The 19,382-nt window shown below is 38.6% G+C and overlaps 2 protein-coding genes across 2 annotated transcripts in view; both read left to right on the forward strand.

Annotated features, from left to right (window-relative positions):
• Nucleotides 1–6,132, forward strand: part of PCDH15 (protocadherin related 15) — a 945,519-nt gene extending 939,387 nt beyond the window's left edge. Inside the window, exon 37 of the mRNA XM_075216373.1 lies at nt 3,974–6,132. Coding sequence (XP_075072474.1) covers nt 3,974–4,519 — 546 coding nt within the window. The 3' untranslated portion in view covers nt 4,520–6,132. The remainder of the gene's footprint in view (nt 1–3,973) is intronic.
• On the forward strand, nt 334–2,340 carry LOC142161098 (uncharacterized). Its single transcript, XM_075216372.1, has one exon. The coding sequence runs from the start codon at nt 505–507 to the stop codon at nt 1,981–1,983; it is 1,479 nt and encodes a 492-aa protein (XP_075072473.1). The 5' UTR covers nt 334–504; the 3' UTR covers nt 1,984–2,340.
• Nucleotides 6,133–19,382: the final 13,250 nt, after the last annotated feature.

Consider the following 19,382-nt stretch of genomic DNA (forward strand, 5'->3'; position numbering starts at 1 on the left):
CGTAGTCAGTTTACGCAAGCACTAGTGATCAGTTACTGCATGTTTATAGCAGCACAAAACATTTCAGAAACATGTTGTTATTTATCTAGGACAGGGGTAGGCAACCTGCGGCTCTCCAGGTGTTGTGAAACTACAGATCCCAGCATACCTTGCCACCTATCTGCTGGTTATCTACTGGCAAAGCATGCTGGGACTTGTAGTTTCACAAACACCTGGCGAGCCGCAGGTTGCCTACCCCTGATCTAGGACAATATGCAGACTTGCAATATTATGCCTGTTGAAAAGATGATCCCAATTCTCAAAAAAACAAACAAAAAACAGTGAGATACAGAACATGACTTTTAAAATGAATACCACAACTTGATGTGTTACTGACTGTTAACTATAGTTCACTTTTCATAATTTCAGGGAAGAATTCGTGGCAGAGCTCCATCTAGGAGAGGTAGAGGGCAGGGACCTGGCAGAGGCAGTATAGCAGGCAGACCTGGGCCAGCCAGAAGTAGTATGCAAGGAGCAGTTAGAACTAGTCAAGCAAAGAAAAAGATGAAGGCAGTTGTACAGTTAAGTCGAATTGCAGTCAGTGCTCAAAAGACCTCTGAGGTTACAGATGCTACTCCTCATTCTCCTTGGAAAAAAGCTAGAATATTTCCAATGATCCTCAAAAAAGTGAAAGGTAGTGGAAAAGACTCGGCATATGCTAAACTGGCCTCTGCACGTCAAGTTGAAGGTGATGACAGCATGGTTATTAAAGGAAGTTATTTCCAAAAGTCAACTGATAAGCACTCTGTCACCAGAAAACTTGACCGCGCCCTTCAACGCATTAGTGCGGCTCGAAAGCTTCAGCCACGTCGAAAATCAGTGACCTCTTCCACGAAAACTTCCACGGCTGAAAGTGAAAAAGACGAAGATGAGGAAGATTCAGATGTAAGTGAATCTGAAAGAGATGAGAGTAAATCTGGGGTTTCCATTAGTGTCACAGCAGATAGTGAATCTGATGAAAATGAAGATTCAGGCAAAGAATCATCTCCGAGGAGTAGTACTTCTCCATCTCAGGCAGATAAGGATTATTTAAAGGTAACATTGGGTCAGGATGAAACGAATGAAAGCACAGTGGATTCAGATGAAGAAAGAGATGAAAATTTGGAGTCAGAGGATGATGCACTTTCCATTTCTAAGTCGATAGATAGTAAGCAGGAAGAGACAGTAGATGAGGATTCAGAAGAGGAGGATGAGAGAGAATCTGGAAGTGTTCCTTCAGAAAAATCTAGTTTACACGGTGAAGTATCAGCATCTGAAGCAGAGTCCAAGACATCTTTGAGAAGTTTGGACAAAAAATCAGACAGCAGCAAAGAAATTACTGATGCTTCCAGTGTACGGAGTGAAAATAGTGATGATGTGAGCAGAGAATCAGTAGAAGAAAGTGGACATAGTAGTTCAAAATCTAGCTATAGGTCAAAGAAGTCATTTGTTGACAGTGAAATACAAAGTACTATTGAGGAAGGCTCTGAAGAGGACCAGTCAGCAGAAGAGGAAGAAAAAGATGATATTAGTAAAGCCAGCGATGTTGACAGTCAAGAGGACTTAGATGACGTAAGTGAAGCATCTGCATCTAGGACATCAGTGAAAAGTGAAGAGAGTCGTAGTAGGAGCAGTCAGCTTACAGATGCACAAAGTAATGTAAAAAGTGAGGATGATGATGAGGATGATGATAATGATGAGGATGATGAGGATGATGATGATGATATTAGTCATGCAAATTCATCTCTTGGCAAGCAAAGTCAAAGCGTCACAGCCAGCCAGGAAGCTGATAATGTATCCCAGTCTTCTCATGATTCTTTAGTCCAAAACTCAAATCAAAGTACAGAAAGTAACAGCATTAGCAGAAAAGGATCTTCTTACCAGTCGGATACACAAGACACTGGTCATGGATCGGACTCTGATGTGTCAGTTTCTGAAGCTGCTGCTGATTCCACATCATTTTGAAAGGGAACAGTAGGTAGAAATAGCAAGTGACTGTGATTGCAGTGAATCTGTGTGATACTATCCTAAAGCTAACTTTCTGCCCTAGTCGTACCTCTATTTTTCTCAGTGGTTGATGGAGCTTGTTATAACTATTGTTATAGATTATAGAATTTAACTCTTCACTAACTGCAACACAAACACCACAAGCGATTTCAAGCACACATATAATATAATGAGCCCATTACTGTCAATACTGCATGCACTGTATATCCGACAGTTTTGTTAACTGGGATAAACATTACAATATATATCATGTTGCTCATGTTATGCTGTAAGTCTTTTGAACACAGCAATTGACTTCTTTTTAAAACTTGAAGAAAATGGGGAGAAAGGAGAGGTATCTAGAGACCTAGTAAGCTGTTTTCATCCTACGGCTTTCTGCTAGACACACTGATGCACACATATTGTGGAGAAAGAAATATCTGTTCTTCTATACTTTGTTACCAAACCATTCGCTGCTCCAAAACACTTTCAGTTCCTCTAATCTTCTCATTTTCTACACCATTGAAGATGCAGAACATTCCCTTTTCACCTGTGAGCTGCATATATCGCATGGAAGCCATGCTTGCTTTGACCCCATACTTTGGAAAGCATGACTTGTTAGAGCGTGACTCCCATTCCTGATCAGCTTACACTGTGCTGTGTGCAATGAAGGATGTTACTCTTCTGCTCTTCTCCTAACTCTTTCCTTACTGCATTTTTAGAAATAAAGGATACCTGCATATTTGTGCAATTAAACAATATCACAATATGGCATGGATACTTGCTAATTCAGTAACTTAACACTTACCTTTATTCCTTTTTTTGTAGTTAATATAGCAAAACATAATATATAGAGCCAGACAACTCCAAACCAATGTAATTAATTTTATCTAATTTTGATAATACAGGTTTGAAATAGTACAATAACCAAAGCACACTGACATTAGTGAGTTCCCATAGCTCACACTCATCTGTGCTATTTATGTGTATTACCTCATCTATTTGTTACTTACATCTTTATTTGGCACTACAGAATCTGTGGCACCTTAACAAATAAATAATAACACTAAATAATGTTGGTCTTGTTTAGGTGAACAGCAATTTCCACACACTTACAGTGGTTGCCAAAGCAGTATGTGGAAATTAAGTTAATCACTGTTTAAACAAAATGAAATAAGCACAAAAGGGCTATGAATGTCAAATAGGTCCCAAATTATGAAATATATTAATGAAATCTTTACTTTTTCCACCAAACCTATTTAAGGTCAGATATGTCAGATTGTGCAGTGAGTATTGCCGAATATATAAATGACTTTATTAATTGAATATTAAAACGCTATAAACTAAATTAAGTTTGAATTAAAATCGTTCACTTATCTGTGTAATAATTCTGATGAAAAGCCATTTAGATAAGAAAATGAACGCTTCGGTGTTAATTACATTATTTTATCTAATATTAACCAGTCAGAATCTTTGTTAATGGTGGGCTTCCTGGGAGGGTTAGATAAGTCCTGTGGTTTGTCTATTCGTAATTATGCAAATAGCAGGAAATTAATTATAATTACATATATTGCAGATCTTAAACTGATTGCAACTGATTTAATAATGATACTTTATAAACAACTCCTCAGCAATCATCTCATGTACCCTAGGAATAAAAAGAGCCTGCCAGTCATTAATTATCTGTTTTTACTTTTTTAACTTTCTGCTACCATTATACTCTTATTTATCATGTTTTTCATTTACTTCTATTGGTGAGATAGTGCTGTGTGTCTTTATACATCCAGCTTTATATATTCATGAAAATTGGCTTTCTAAAGAGGGCACAATATGTATATTTTACCTGCACATTTGTAAGATAACAGATGTGGTGGCAGGTAAGGCAGGTGTTATATGCGCAGAGCAGAGGTATAAATAGAGATGTCTGGGATTTTTTTCTGACTGCTTGTGTCTTCTCTTTGTCCAATAGATTGCTAGAAAAAAGCGGATCAAATTAGTTGTGGATCGGGAATATGAAACCAGTTCAACTGGAGAGGAGAGTGCTCCTGACTCCCAAAGGGGCCGTCTCAGTCACCCAAACATTCAAAACAACGTAAATGGGAATATTTACATAGCCCAAAATGGGTCTGTGGTTAGAACCAGACGTTCTTGCCTTACAAATAATTTAAAAATGGCATCCCCCTCGAGGCTCGGAAAGCACTTTAAGAAACTAGACAAACTTGGAGTGACACATGAGGAAAACATCCAGTTGAACACATTATCAAAAGGAGCCTCTATCAAACATAACACCAGATCATCTAGTATATCACTGGCCTCTAGCACCGGAGTGGCCAAAAATATAATATCGAAGCTTGGGGACAATAAATTAAAAAGCACAGATGAACAAGAGTCAGTTGTTGATAATGAAGACATCAAAGAGCCATTGGAATTCCACAGTGATCACACTCAGTCAGATGAAGAAGAGCTGTGGATGGGACCATGGAACAATCTTCACATACCAATGACAAAACTATGACATTTTTAACACTAATTTTGATTTATAATAGACTGCACTTTCTATGATCACAATAAAAAAATATATTGTGCACATAAATTATATTACTTTTTCCAGTTAAAATACTACAAAAAAATTGTATTTTTTATCAATAATTTTCCCAGCAAATATGTTTTTTTACTGACTAATAATTCAGTAGGCTATACATACTTTTGTTTGTTTAATGATTTGTTAAGTGAGCAGCATCATTTTTGAACAGTCATAAATTGATTTCTTCCCTTTTATTTCAAATTGCTGTATCTCTTGCGCAATACAATGTACATGTGATTTTTTTTGGGGTGCACAGTAAAAATAATAGAACTAAAAAGAAAAAAAAACTTCCTTTTTTGTTATTTTTGCAGAAACAGATAGGGCCTGTTGTCTATCAGTATAAATAATGTTAAAACACCTAAATCTGATTGGAATCTCCATAATAATTACTGCCCGACATCATTGTGCATGCAGTGAACAGGTTGAATCTCATACTAAAATATGTCCCTTTATTTCTGAGACACCAATTTTATTTTTTGTGTTTTTTCTTTTTTTAAGGATAGTTAAGTAAGTGGCTGATGAATACTATTAAGCAATCTATTTCATAACTAATGAAGGTGTTGCCTGCATCAAACATACTTAAGTTTCTGTAATGCACAGTCCACAGTAGCAGAAAATTTATTTAAGATTCCACAGCTATTTATTGCAGTTCTGCTGTGTAGCGTGAAAATTTTAACGGTGGTAGTGGTGACCACGGCTCTGGCAAAGCCGACACACTTAACAACCACAAATTAACCCTGAAAGCAATAACAGCTATAGTATGACAATATGGACTCCCATATAGCAGGCACACATTCTGTCCAGCACCTCTAATGATCTACAGATGGAAAAAGCGACGGTCAGCAATATCTACATAAAGAAATGACGTCATTTTTAATAGACACAGTGCAAATGCCGCTTTTAAAGTGGCAATGGCTGCCCCCACTGCCCGCATTACACTTTACAGGCAGTGGGGCCAACCATTGCCGCTTTAAAAGGCGGCATTTGCACTGTGCCTATTAAAAATGATGTCATTTCTTTATGTAGATATTGCTGACAGTCGCCTTTTACATCTGTCGATCATTAGAGGTGGCAGACAGAAGAGTATGCTGGCTATATGGTAAATCCATATTGTCATACTATCGCTATTATTGCTTTAGGGGTTAATTTGTACTTGTTAAGTGTGTTGGCTTTCTCACACCCGTTAATTCATACCACACCCCATTTTAAAGCATAGTGGGTGCTGGAAGATGAAATTTATACTTGGGCATGACATGTTACTATACTGTATTGCTTAAAATAGAGAAGAATAGAAAGGGATGATATTTTTTAGTACATATGTAGCCAACAAAATTATTCATTTTATGGCTGGTTATTAAGCCAGGAGTCAGACAGCAAGTATCAATCTCAGGGAATTTTATCAATTGTGCTGATACCACTTTCTGTTTAGTTTCAATGTATGTCTTTAAGGTAAGGATCTTCTGGATGCCCGATAAAATTGGGTAAATGCCCCAGTTTGTGTCATCAATTGAAAACTAATGTTAAACATACTAGTTCTTTTCACAAATCTTTTACAGCGTTTCATATTTGAATTAAATAACTCCATCTAACATAGTATATAATTTCAATAGATGCTTTTGGTGCTAGACAGGTGAAACATGGTATGGATTCTATGAGAGGCACACTGGAACCACCCATCCCCTAGACATGAAGTGCCTGTGTCATTAAGGAGAGCAAAGCATAAGAAAAGAGTAACTTTACACCTGGGCAAAACCATGTTACATTGGAGGGGGAGGTAAATTTAAAATGTGGGGACAGATTTATAGTTGGGATAGGGCATGTCCTAGATCAACTTTAAATTTCAGTGTAAAAACTAAGCTATCAAGTGTGTGCTAGATGAAAAAATAATAAACTAATTTGCTCAGGAGCAAATTCATGAGAAAATTTACTCCTTTGTTGCTCTACTTAATGACTCAGGGCCGAAGTGACAAAAGCACATGAACAGGATATGGTTCTGTTGTGTTTTAAGTATTTCTTATCCACAAAATAGGATGCATATGACCTATAGAACAGGAACATTGGGAATTGCATAGTATACAGAACAAGATAATTTCTGTTGTTCATTTATCTATATATAGAACATAAAAAGAAGGCAATAAGAATAAGAAATGTTATAATGTACAACTAGGCAGTAGCAAATAGTTTAACCAAAAAGGGACAATGTCAGGACATGAACATTCCGAAAATAAAATTGAAAATAATATAAATACTACACAGGCATCCAGTATTGAATAAGTATTTGTTACATAATAACATTCTTTCAGTATTGAATAAAACATTATGACACCAATTTATAGGAAAACAACCAGAAACAGAATACCGGCTCTTATTTGATTTTAAAACATTTGAAAAATAACGGAGATATTTCTTTTCTCTTCACCTGTTATTATCTGTATTTATTTAGACATGTCTTAAATAAATGATTTTACAGCTTGCTAAAAATATAATACTTGTTTTTCTTTATTAGCTGTACATATATTATCATTGGCATATATGGTTTATTTCCTAAGAAAATCAGTTTACCGTACTTATTTATAAATGTGTATACATGTACATTATGTTTCAGCAAAATGTTTAGCAGTGAAACAAGTAAAGATACTGCTGGAAGGAAGACGGAGAGTCGGTATTTAGAAAGAAAGAAAATAAAGCAAAATATATGGGGATGGCCACAAAATAACCACAGGTGGTTAATGACTTGTAAACATTAAGGGGGACACTGCACTATACATATATATTTAAAAAACAAAAAAAGTTCTATTTCTTCCAGTGTGTTTGTAAACACATTATTATTGTTTATATAGTGCCAATCATGTTGCACAGGACTGTACAGAGAATATGTTATCATCCACAGCAGTCCAAGTTCCGTTGGAGCTTACCATCTAATATCCTAACACACACGCACGCACGCACACATACACATACACATACACACACACACACACACAAACCTACCAGTACGATTTTAGGGTTTAGTTTTGCTTTAATTACTGCTGCAAATAGATCTATTAAGTGTCAGACTTGTTGTACAGTAAATACATATCTTTATATTGTGCAAATTACTGTAAAGGAAGTTCCTTGTGGGACCTTGGTATGCAAGCTGCATACATCAGCTAATGTGTCATACATGGCTGTCCTAGTTTACATGTATTGATTACTCCTTACAAAATGTAAATGTTTACAATACCTCATGCTTTAGAGAAGTATAATTTTTGTTGTGTGTTTACCTTAATTTATATCAATTACTATTTGTAACTATTATGGTCACTGACAAACTAAATTTGTAGCTTCACTATTAAGCTCTTGACTATCGACACATTTTAAAACACAGTCAACACTGTTCCAACGCCCGTGATTATATTAAGTGCCTGTCCTAATGATGTCTCATTAAAGGTTTAATAAGCATACAAGTTCAAATGGATGAAACATAAGAATGTGTTGAAGGGAATGAATCAAACTGATGTAAATGAATCATTAAATTTTTATGAACTGCATATGCACGGAAAAACTGGCCAAGGACAGGAGGACTAAAGCCTGCATGTTTCCATGGCTTTACCAAGGTACTGTAATTTTATTACTTATTTCATCAGAAGTTCTGCTCATGTTACTTCTTCTGTTCATATTTCAAAGCTGACATGTCATATAATGCCCATATTACCAAATCAAAGTCATTCTGTTGACATTATTAAATCATAGAGAGACCATCACTACAGCATTTTTATTAGCCAGTGAAACATTCTGCTATGTCACCTATATACAGAAAAGGAGTAAAACTGAATAATGGAATTCTAGCTAATATGTAGATTACTTACATGTCTCAAAAACCAACCAAGATCTAAAATGGAAGTATCCACAATCATGTCAAAATTATATTTCTAAAGAGAAACATAACGGGCTTGACAAATCTTGAGTCAAATAGCCTAATCTTCATTGGTACCTTCTGTAGATCTGAAAGGTTCAGTTCAGCATCATCATCATCAGTTATTTATATAGCGCCACTAGTTCCGTAGCGCTGTACAGAGAACTCACTCACATCAGTCCCTGCCCTATTGGAGCTTAGATAAGAAAGGGGGAGTGCGGTAGTATGTGTGTGTGTGTGTGTGTGTGTGTGTCAGCATATGAAGGTAGTGTGTGTGTGTGTGAGGGGTCAGCATATGAATGTGTGTGTGTGTGTGTGTGTGAGAGGTCAGCATATGAATGCAGTGTGTGTGAGGGGTCAGCATATGAGTGTAGTGTTTGTGTGAGGGGTCAGCATATGAGTGTAGTGTGTGTGTGTGTGAGGGGTCAGCATATGAATGTAGTGTGTATTTGTGTCAGCATATGAATGTAGTGTGTGTGAGGGGTCAGCATATGAATGTATGCGTGTGTGTGTGGGTGTGGGTGAGAGGTCAGCATATGAATGCAGTGTGTGTGAGGGGTCAGTATATGAGTGTAGTGTGTGTGTGAGGGGTCAGCATATGAGTGTAGTGTGTGTGTAAGGGGTCAGCATATGAATGTAGTGTGTATTTGTGTCAGCATATGAATGTAGTGTTGTGTTTGTGTCAGTATATGAATGTAGTGTGTGTGTGAGGGGTCAGCATATGAATGTAGTGTGTGTGTGTGTGTGTGTGTGTGTGTGTGTGTGTGTGTGAGGGGCCAGCATATGATTGTGCCCTCTACTCTTAGGCTTCTCACAGTGCCGTCTGCTCTGAGGCTTCTCAAAGTGCCATCTGCTCTGAGGCTTCTCACAGTGCTGTCCAGTCTGAGTTGTGTGCTCAGTCCGTGCCTTCTGCTATATGTGCTCAATCTGAGCTTCCTGAGTTGTGTGCCCAGTCCAGGCCTTCGGATATTTGTGCTCAACCCGAGTTCTCCAAGCTGTGTGCACAGTCCGGGCCTTCTGAGTCGGGCGCCCAGTCCGAGGTAACAGCTGCTAACCCAAAGCCAAAGTCTTCCAAAGTGCCCAACCATAGACTCCTGTGCTATAATTGCCAAGTTTACCGCCTGTAACCTTCCCATGTTTCAGCCTCTGCCTTTTGATGGGGACCAAGATCAATTTTGTGCTCTTACACGGCAGTGTTTCAATCATTTCTGTTTCAATCCTACATATTATGCCAAAAGCTTTAATCAAGTAACTACCATACTAATGGGTTTTACATGGAAGGCTCTGGAGTGGGCGCTTTCCTTGATAGAATCTGATCACCCCATTCTTTATCATACCAGTATCTTCATCGATGCAGTGGCAAAGAAATTTGGACCCCCCTCTGATACCATAGAAGCTTCTATGTCTTCATCATAACCAACATTACCTCTAGTGTAAGCTCCAGCATCTGCCGATATTCCAGCTCCTGAAGCAGCATATACTCAGCTCAGCAGCGGGAGACCTGTATCTGAAAAGAAAAGTCATCGTTCTAAAGCCTGCAAGAAGAGAAAATCTGCTTTCTAGGTTGGGGAGAGGAATAGAAAAAGCGTCTGGAATCCGCTTTGTTTAGAGGGTGTACTGTTATGGCCTGATGATTTTCTGTACTAAGTCCTCACAAGTGCAGTTCTGTGTTTTTCTCACTAGTGGCCGCTATGGGAATTGTCTGTCCTGGAAGCAGCTGAGCTGCCTCACTCAGCTGTAAATTGTATGCTGATCACCAGAGTATAAAGACTCACCCTTGGCAATTACACCTTGCTGGATCATTGTTTGTGTTGCAGCTCTAGATTATTGCTGTTTGTGTTTACCTGGCTTTTTGACTTCACTCTGCATCTCTGGAACCCAGAATCTGGAATCTGGTGTGTTAAAAGGACTTTGTTTTTGAATATCATGTCTGGACTTTTTGTTGCATGCCTTGCCTGGCCCTTCAGCCACTGAGATCTTACCCTACCTGTAGTTTGAATAAACATCTCTTAAGTTTATCATCACCATTGTTCTTTGTGTAATATACTGTGTGTTATACCAGAGAACCGTGACACCTCTGTTTTTACTACTCCCAGCGTTAACGTCAGGGTCTACTCCACCCACAGCTTTAACAAATTAATGTGATAGACTTGCTCTTTCTGACAACTACCGAGCTGCCGTACCTGGTAATTTACTTGTCCTAATAGCTCTATTACCTTATAAAGGCCTTGCCAATGTGCATACAATTTGCTCTCTTGAGTTGGTGCCAGGATTAGCACCTTGCTACCTGGGTTAACAGTGCATATGGTGGCTCGGATACCATAAGCCTTCTTTTGCTGTCCCTGTATTTCCTTTAGATGTTGTTTTACCAACGGACCGGTCTGTTGCATTTAATCGTATAATTGGGCCACATACTGTACTATATTTGGCTCCCTGAGTCCCTGCTGTTCTCACTCATTTTTGAGGATACCCAGAACTCCTTGGGTTATCTCACAAACAGAAGCTCAAAGGGACTGAACCCTGTAGATGTCTGTGGCACCTCCCTTATCGTAAACATGAGATAGGGTAACAGGGTATCCCAATGACTCTTATCTAGAGCTACAGCTTGTCTAATCATTTTCTTAAGGATCCTATTAAACCGCTCAACCAAACAAAACCAACCCATCTGTTTGCGGGTGGTAAATTGAGGTCTGTAGTCTCTGTACCCCTAGCAATTTACACAACTTCTTTATTAATCCTAACATGAAGGGAGTACCCTGATTCGTTAGGAGTTCTTTTGGGATTCCAAGTCGAGTATACATTAATAGTAACTCTTTGGCAATAGTGCTTGATTTAATATTCTGTATCGGAATTGCCTCAGGGTATCATGTAGCATAATCAAACTACCACCAATACATATTGATGCACTCGGGCAGACTTCTCAAAGGGACCCCTTAACTCCATTCCAATTTACTCAAATGGAACTGGAATTATAGCGAGAGGTACCAGTGAAGCTTTATAGTCTGGTTTAAGAGCAGTCTTCTGGCATATTGGGCATGCTTGACAGTATCTCCTGACTGCCATACAGATACCTGGCCAGTACAACCTCAGGAGTACCCAATTCAGAGTCCTCTCCTCTCCCAAATGCCCACCCCAAAAGGTGCATATGGGTTGCTGTTAATACCAAAGGGACGTGTACTTGTGGCACAAAAAGTTGATTTGATTTCTCCTGTACCACTGCTATCCTATATAGCAGTTCCCCTTTATTATAAAATAAGGTTCTCCCCTGGCTAGTCTCTAAGCCTTCCATACTCCATTCACTTCCACCAAATAATTATAAAATGTTTCCAAAGCACTATAATTAAGATGGTCCCTTGCAAAGTCCTGGCATATAAATGTATTAAACTGCGGATTTTGCAACTCACCAATATTCAACGACTTTGCAGAATAAGGGAGTATGACAGCCTTGGGGCTATCGCTGCTATCACTTGCACTGTTCATGCTTCACACTAATGGGAAGAATGGGAACCAATCTTCACCTGCTGGAAGGTTCCTGTTTCCTTCCACCTTTCTGTTTCCGTCCAACTTTCTCCAGCTAGGACTTTTCTCTCCTGTTGGTCTAGTTGCAGACAGTAATGGAATGATTGACACAGAGACATATTCCTCGGTGACCCCATGAATGTATAGACTTTCAGTCCATCTGGCCGGCACCACAGTGTTGGATACCAAAGGTGATTTCACTACCTGAGTGCACCAATGCTAACACTGCCTGCTACTGTATCAGGGCGGTCACCCGGAATAGTAGTGGGTTTTCCGTGGTGGTTCTCGGCACATCCATATAGGCCCGCTATGTTTCGCCCATCAAATAAGGAGCCACTTTCGCCATCCATTCACCTGTTGACCACTTCAGCCAAGTCGTTGTCCTTTCAAACAAAAAAAAAAATGTCTCAACGTCGTCCGAGGATGTCATCTTTTGCAATACAGCAGGTTTTTGCTCTCTCAAACTTCATAATAACTCCCGTGTCAAACAAACCATAGAGATTTGGTTTAACATCTTCCAGATTAGCTGGGGTCAATCTTCAATACCATTCTCTAAAAGCTTTCTCACCAGTTAAACGGATACAATGATTCTGCCCCTGAGCCAGGACCTAGTCCCAGACTCCTAGGTAAAAGTTTGTTGTTTCAGCATCCCAGCAATTACTTGGTACTTCTCATAAGTGATGTAGTTTTCTTTGAAACAGGGCTCGAGCCTTTCTGTCCAAATTCTTTTGTTCTCTTTTCTTCCTCTGGTAAGCAGCAAGGCACACTGGGTGCAAGGTTAAAATCTCGGAGTAATTGTGCCCCAAAACTTTTCAGTACCACTAAGTTAGTGTTTCAAAACTGTTTACATCCTTACCTATGATGATTGCCACCTCCCTGCAATCAGGCTGAGCATCTGGGTACACCAAAGCCACTGACCTTGAGGTAATAAGTGATGTATCCCAGGTACAGGCAACTCCAGTCATTCCTAACTCAAGTGACTATACTGGACTGTGGTTGAAAAGGCACATCTTGCAAAAATCTTCAATACCAGTACTGAAACACAATGGAGTGCCCATTTAAGTAAATGGACAAAAGTAGAGCTGGACCCACTAAACCATCTGAAACCTTTCTCCACCAATTTATTGGAGGTTGTCCCACAGCACAGACATTTTTCTTCTTTAGGGGCCCAGTTTAGGATCAGATGGCCCCCCTCTCCCATTTCACAACTCTCTGAAAATTTGCTTATGCCCCAATGATTCAGCACTGGCAGGCTATATGTCCACACAAAAAACTAACCATCATTGTTCCTTTGTCTTATCCTGACTCCTCAGGGGACTCTCTGCTATGCATAGGTTCCTTTGCCCCCACTCTCAGTGGTCAGATAGGCTCCCTGGTCTGAAGGATCAATCTGTTTGCTCTGTTTCTCAGAAGTTAATTTTCATGACAGGACAACTCAGGCTTGGTTTACCATGGCCACCTATTTTACACTTTGTTATCTCACCTCAAAGGTTGCTTCTTCATGCGTAGCTTCTCTAACCAAGTGTGAAAATGGAAGGGCCGGCTTTCCTCTATCATAGCACTGCAGTTTTTAGACAATAGGATTTTGCGTTAAAGACCCCAGAGTAGCTTATCAAAGTGGCTCTGGTCCATTTCTTCATGAATAATCCCTCCCTTCTCCACAATTTGGTGGATGAGCTTGTCCGAGCGACAGAGGTACTCCAATATCCTCTTTCCCAGCTCTTGACAGCTGGTGCTCAACTGGTTGAGATGATCCTTTGTATATTCCGGAGTCTCACACACATCCTCTAGCTCCCCCATGTTGTCTTGAGCCATAGTGTGAGGATCATTCCTTCTAATGTCCTGGTCAGCTTCCAAGGTGGAGCCCTGTGTCTTATTAACATGACCTAGTGACTGCTCCATTTTCTCAGCAGAGAAAACATTTCTAGGTGCACTCCAAGCAAAGTAATAAAAGCTTTACACACACTAGAGAGATGCATATAATGAAAACATGTCCCATCAATTTCATGATTTATTTAAGCCATAAATGATTGAACTGTAATTTAGGACAATAAGGGGAATGATATTTACTTGAAATAGGTGGCAGTAATGGGGTTGGATATGATATTAAAAGTGCACATATTAAAGTTTTTTCCATTTCCACTTTTCCGCACATCAAGGTTTACTTTCAATTTGTGGAGGCTGGTGTGAAGAGGGGAGAGTGTACTTTGATGTGCCCTGGGTGCACCATCAAGAAAGACCAGTGCAAAACCAAGGTATTAGCAGGGTGCATTGGGTGTGTTTCGTAAATGACCATTGATTCTATACATTTTATCATGGGATGCATTGTTTGGTTTGGTGTGGGTGTGGCTAATTTTATGGTACAAACAGAGGGATCTGTCAAGAGAAATACCTCTCAATATGTTCAGTCCTGAAATGTTCAGTGATTGTGCTAATAAATATCAGAAGCTTGGTGTTGAAGTAATAGAATATTCTAAGCATTTTTACAGGTTAAGTAAAAGCATTAAAGGAAAAATATCACTATCCCTTTAGTTTTTTGAGTGACTAGTAGAAATATGCTCTAGGATGATCAGCATCTGTTGCGTAATAATTTCCATACTATTAAAAGGATTAAAGAATTACATCACCCAGAAAAGAACATAGTTGTGTGACACCCCCACTACCAAGCTTATAATGTGGGGAAAAACAAGCACTTATGATTGGCTGGGCAGCAATCTTGGCACAAGAGGTATGGCGCTGTTCAAATTCAAACTATCTCTCTCCTTCCACAAGAAAATTAATTGTTTATCTGACACCCATGGTAAAGTTCTTCCTTAAGTCTATGAGAACTTTTGCCTCTAAAAATATACTACCAACCAATATCTCTATATGTGCAGTAGGACTTATTAGTCAAACTGTTGTGTTCTTGAAAGTTTGCAAAGTGTATAATGATGTTAAGACAGGAGTACTTCTGCAAAAATTCAGTTTTACAGTTTGTTTGCTGAAACTGCATATTTTATGGTTAACTGCTGTTAAACCTGGTTTGTTTAAATATTACTCAATTAATCTCTGTCACTCCTCTAATTAAAGCATCCATCTTTTTGTCTTTCTGCTGAGCTGCATTTCAAGAAAAAAAACTAGATTTACAAAGTGTCTACATTTAAGAAGACAGTGGTTTTGTAAATTACAGAGGATAATGGTATCTTGTATGATGCAATAAATGAAATTGTGACAATTGTGTGCGTTTAATGTTTGCCAGAAAAGCATTCTGCTTTGAACACTGCTTCATTCACTTTATTTTGCAATCATTAATGATCTGACTGTTGTCTAAAATGGATTTTTACTGCAGGGAGATGATGTTGGTGTTCTGTCATTCTATAAACAAGCATATACAGAAATAGCAATAGTCTCATGCAACAAATATAATAGAGTTATTAAAATAAAAAATACATAATTTTGAATGCAGCAAAAAAGACAATTCTATCTTCAGCAGCAACCTGCCCCTTAATCATGGAGGACCATGGCATTCTTAATAAAATAAAAAATTCAGAACCACTGAGGGCTCTCTCTCCTTATAGTAAATCTACCTTTATCAACAAACTGGTTCCTACCAAGTGCTAGCAGGAGGGAGGCCCCAGAAATGTTGCCATCTTGATTAGTTGGATAAAACAAGACAGGATATGATAGGCTCAAGCTTCATCAAAGTCTACTTCATTGATATATACAGCTTTCTAATACCAAAGTCTAGACTCATCCCTACTACTCAGCACCAGCTGACCATATATTGAACAAGATCTCACTTAGATTAGATGGGCACAGGGCAAAATTCAAGGATTGGTCCCCCTACTGGAGATAGCTAGAAGCATTTAAATCAGGCATACTTTTCAGCTGTGCAAAGTGTTCCTTTGCAAACAGTAGACAATAGTTAGCCAAACATAAGCTATATTCTGATACCATGTAGTCCCAATTTAACAAATGCAATGCAATCCAATGCAAAGCCATTTCTAACCTCCAATATATTTACCCTCTGATGTCCATGATATGATGCAGTCAACTCATGTCATTATATGACTGACACAACAATTTCCATGATACAGTGCACAGACCTCATCTGATGCCCATTATGCAGTGCACTATTATGTACTATTGCCCATTGTGTAATGTTGCTTTTTCTTCCTTTATATGGCCATTCCTCAATATCCAGAACCCAATCTGATATTCAAGCAGAGACCACTTTAAACAAATAATACCCAATTACACCTGTTAACTTCAAACTGGCAAATACACACTTTGATCAAAGGTATGTGACACTGACTGCAAACAAAGAAAGATTTGTAGTCGATGACAGCTCTGCTTGCTCTTGCTCAATAAACTACAGTAGCTAATCAACTAATCAAAACTTACTGAAGATTAGTGTCACATTACTTGTGTGTACCCAACACATAGCAGACACTCAGGCCACATGAAAGTGAACTATCTATGCATAGATATTATGCATATAGACATATAAGTCAATTCTTACACACACACACACACATATATATATATATATATATATATATATATATATATATACACAAGTTAACCCGTGCATGATACTCATGCATTTTTTTGTCAAATAATGTCAGTATATCAAATTTCAGGTCATTCGGATGAGCCCTTTCTGAGAAAATAGTTTTTTCCACAGACACACACACACTAACACACGCTGCTACACATGCAGGGGCGGATCTAGAAAATGTTTGTTCCCCGGGGGATGTTAGGGCGGGGCGATTTAGGCCCCGCCCCCTTTCCGACTTCTGAGGTATGTATGTGCAGGTCCGCTCGGCAGTGACAGGCAGGGACAGTGTGCTGCCCGGCTGCTCTGATTGTGTTTAAAACACAATCAGAGCAGCCGGGCAGCACATTGTCACTGCCAAACGGACCTACACATACTGTGCAGCCGTCGGCAGCAAACCCCTGCTAGGGGGGGCGATTGCCCCGATCGCACCCCCCTGGATCCGCCACTGTACACATGTGTGTTCATGAGGTAAAATTACCTCACGAAAATGAGTTTGACCCCTCAACTCGTCAATAATGTCAGAATACCAGATTTCAGCCCTTTTTGAGTTTTTTTTTCCACACACACTAAGAATTTAGTAGGTCAGTTAACCCGTGCATGATACTCATGCATTCTAGTCAAATCAAGCTACTTAATGTGTTAAAAACTCCCCACTGTCACCCCCGGCAACCACCAACCACTCCCAACTGTCACTTCTCCTTCAAGAAATATATAGGTCAGTGTATAACTCTGCCCAGCAGGTGGCGCTGCAGCTTGTTTTTTTTTCCCACACACAGACAGACTAACACACGCCACTAGACATTTATATTATAGATATATATATATAAGTGCCCCTGGTACCGTCTCCAAATACCAGTTTGCAGCTGCACCAATCACCAATCAGCCAAGTTATTTTTTCTATACATTATCATCACAATCATTAATAATTTATAAAATGTCTTTGCATGACTGGACAGTTGGTACAAGTTATACAGATGAAAAATTATATATAGAAGCAGAACAAGGACAGGAAGATGCAGACATAAGACAGGTATAGCGGGCTCTGCTTGTGAGACCTTACAAGCTAGAGGGAAAGTTAATTGTGAGTCAATAGGAGCTAGAGGGAAGAGATAGTAGCTGGTAGTGCACAGCTGGAGTAATATGAGGTCAGATAGGCTATAGCGAAGAGGTGAGTTTTAAGAGAATGCTTAAAAGATTGAAGGTTGGAGAGAGTCTGGTCAGGAAAGAGGAATTAGAGAAATAGAAGAATATGGGGCACATCATAGTATGGTATTGTTACAGAATATTGAATGTGTTAGATAATAGAAGACGTATATGTTGAGAAGGTGAATGCCTCCATACAAATTCTGTAGAACATACATCTGGTTTAAATATAGGAATTGTATAAGCCACAGTTGACTTTACCAGATCATGAGAAGTGTTCTATAGATCATAAAATGGGATGAACATTTTTGTTACATTTATTCAATTACATTTGTTTTAAAAACAGTGTTTTCATTCTATAATCAGATTTATGGTCTCAATTTGAAATTGAAATATTCAACAGACAGTCCTTCTGGCTGGACTTGACAATTCCACTGAAATATATGGAAAGTTAGGATATGATATGCTATTGGGGACTTGATTGAAAAAATCAGTGGGAAAAAAGAATGGGGGGTGGAGGACAGAGGGGAGGGAGGGAAGAGGTGTTCACAGGAAGGGAGGTTGAGAGGCCTTGGAATGACTTGAAATTACTGTTTGAAAATAATCTTTTATGTATGTATCTAAAATGAGGAATATATGTGTGCCTATATATTATAATTCCTGTACTGTTTACAGGAATTATAATATATAATATATAAGGTATAGAAATAGGTCATACCATGGTAAACTATGATCGTGCTGTGCATGGGAGAATGAAAGTGCAAACAAAAGTTTAATGAGAAAATGTATTTATTCTACGTTGCTACAAAACACAAACAATATGATATTTGTTTGGGTAAGCTAAACTATAAGTTACTTCAATATACACCGATTTACACAAATTAGGCCTGCTTATATACACATTTATCATATTCTGATGTAATTAGTTTTAAAGATTTTTCTCTTCCATGATGGTACGTCATATATGCACACAAGATAGAGTTCGAGGTGTATAGTTGGATGGCAGACAGGGACATTTATTTATTTAATTTTTTTACATATTATCTGAATTCATCTAGGCATGTTGCAAATTTACACAGAGTTCTTCACAAACATGTATTAAAAAAAGTACAGTATTACTTTGATCCATCATGTTTATTATAAGGAATGTATAATGAACTTAGTTTGAGCCAAGAATAATTCTTCATGGCCAAAAGAATTTTAGCCAATCTTTTAAGATCTATGAAGCTATTAAAATGGTTGACTATCCTTATGTGACATCAAGCATCTCTGAATACACAATGAAATCCATGTGGCATAACATCAGGCCTCTGAAGCATCCCTGTCTCTTTCATAAAGATACAATACCTCTTGTTTGCTTACACACAGCATTTTACTGGAAATCATGTTCTCTAAAGTACAGTCAGATTTTAGGATAGATCATAATCACATTAATATAATTATTTCCTAATTATCTTGATTAGGCTATAATCATGAGACGTGGCATTTATAGTTTTAGATGATATGTTATGTTCAACTTGTTTTTGTAAATGCACAGTGGACTTGATTTGTGTCCTCCATGTTCCATTGACAGAGTATCACCTGCAATAGTGGTTTAGTGCTGACTGTGCAAGGCTGCTAGGGTTAAATCCCTATTAACAGTGATGTATTGCTACTGAGCAGCAGGAGAGGCATGACACTGTTTCTCTACTGGACTA

Source organism: Mixophyes fleayi, chromosome 6, assembly GCF_038048845.1.
Source record: "Mixophyes fleayi isolate aMixFle1 chromosome 6, aMixFle1.hap1, whole genome shotgun sequence".
Lineage (NCBI taxonomy): Eukaryota > Metazoa > Chordata > Amphibia > Anura > Limnodynastidae > Mixophyes > Mixophyes fleayi.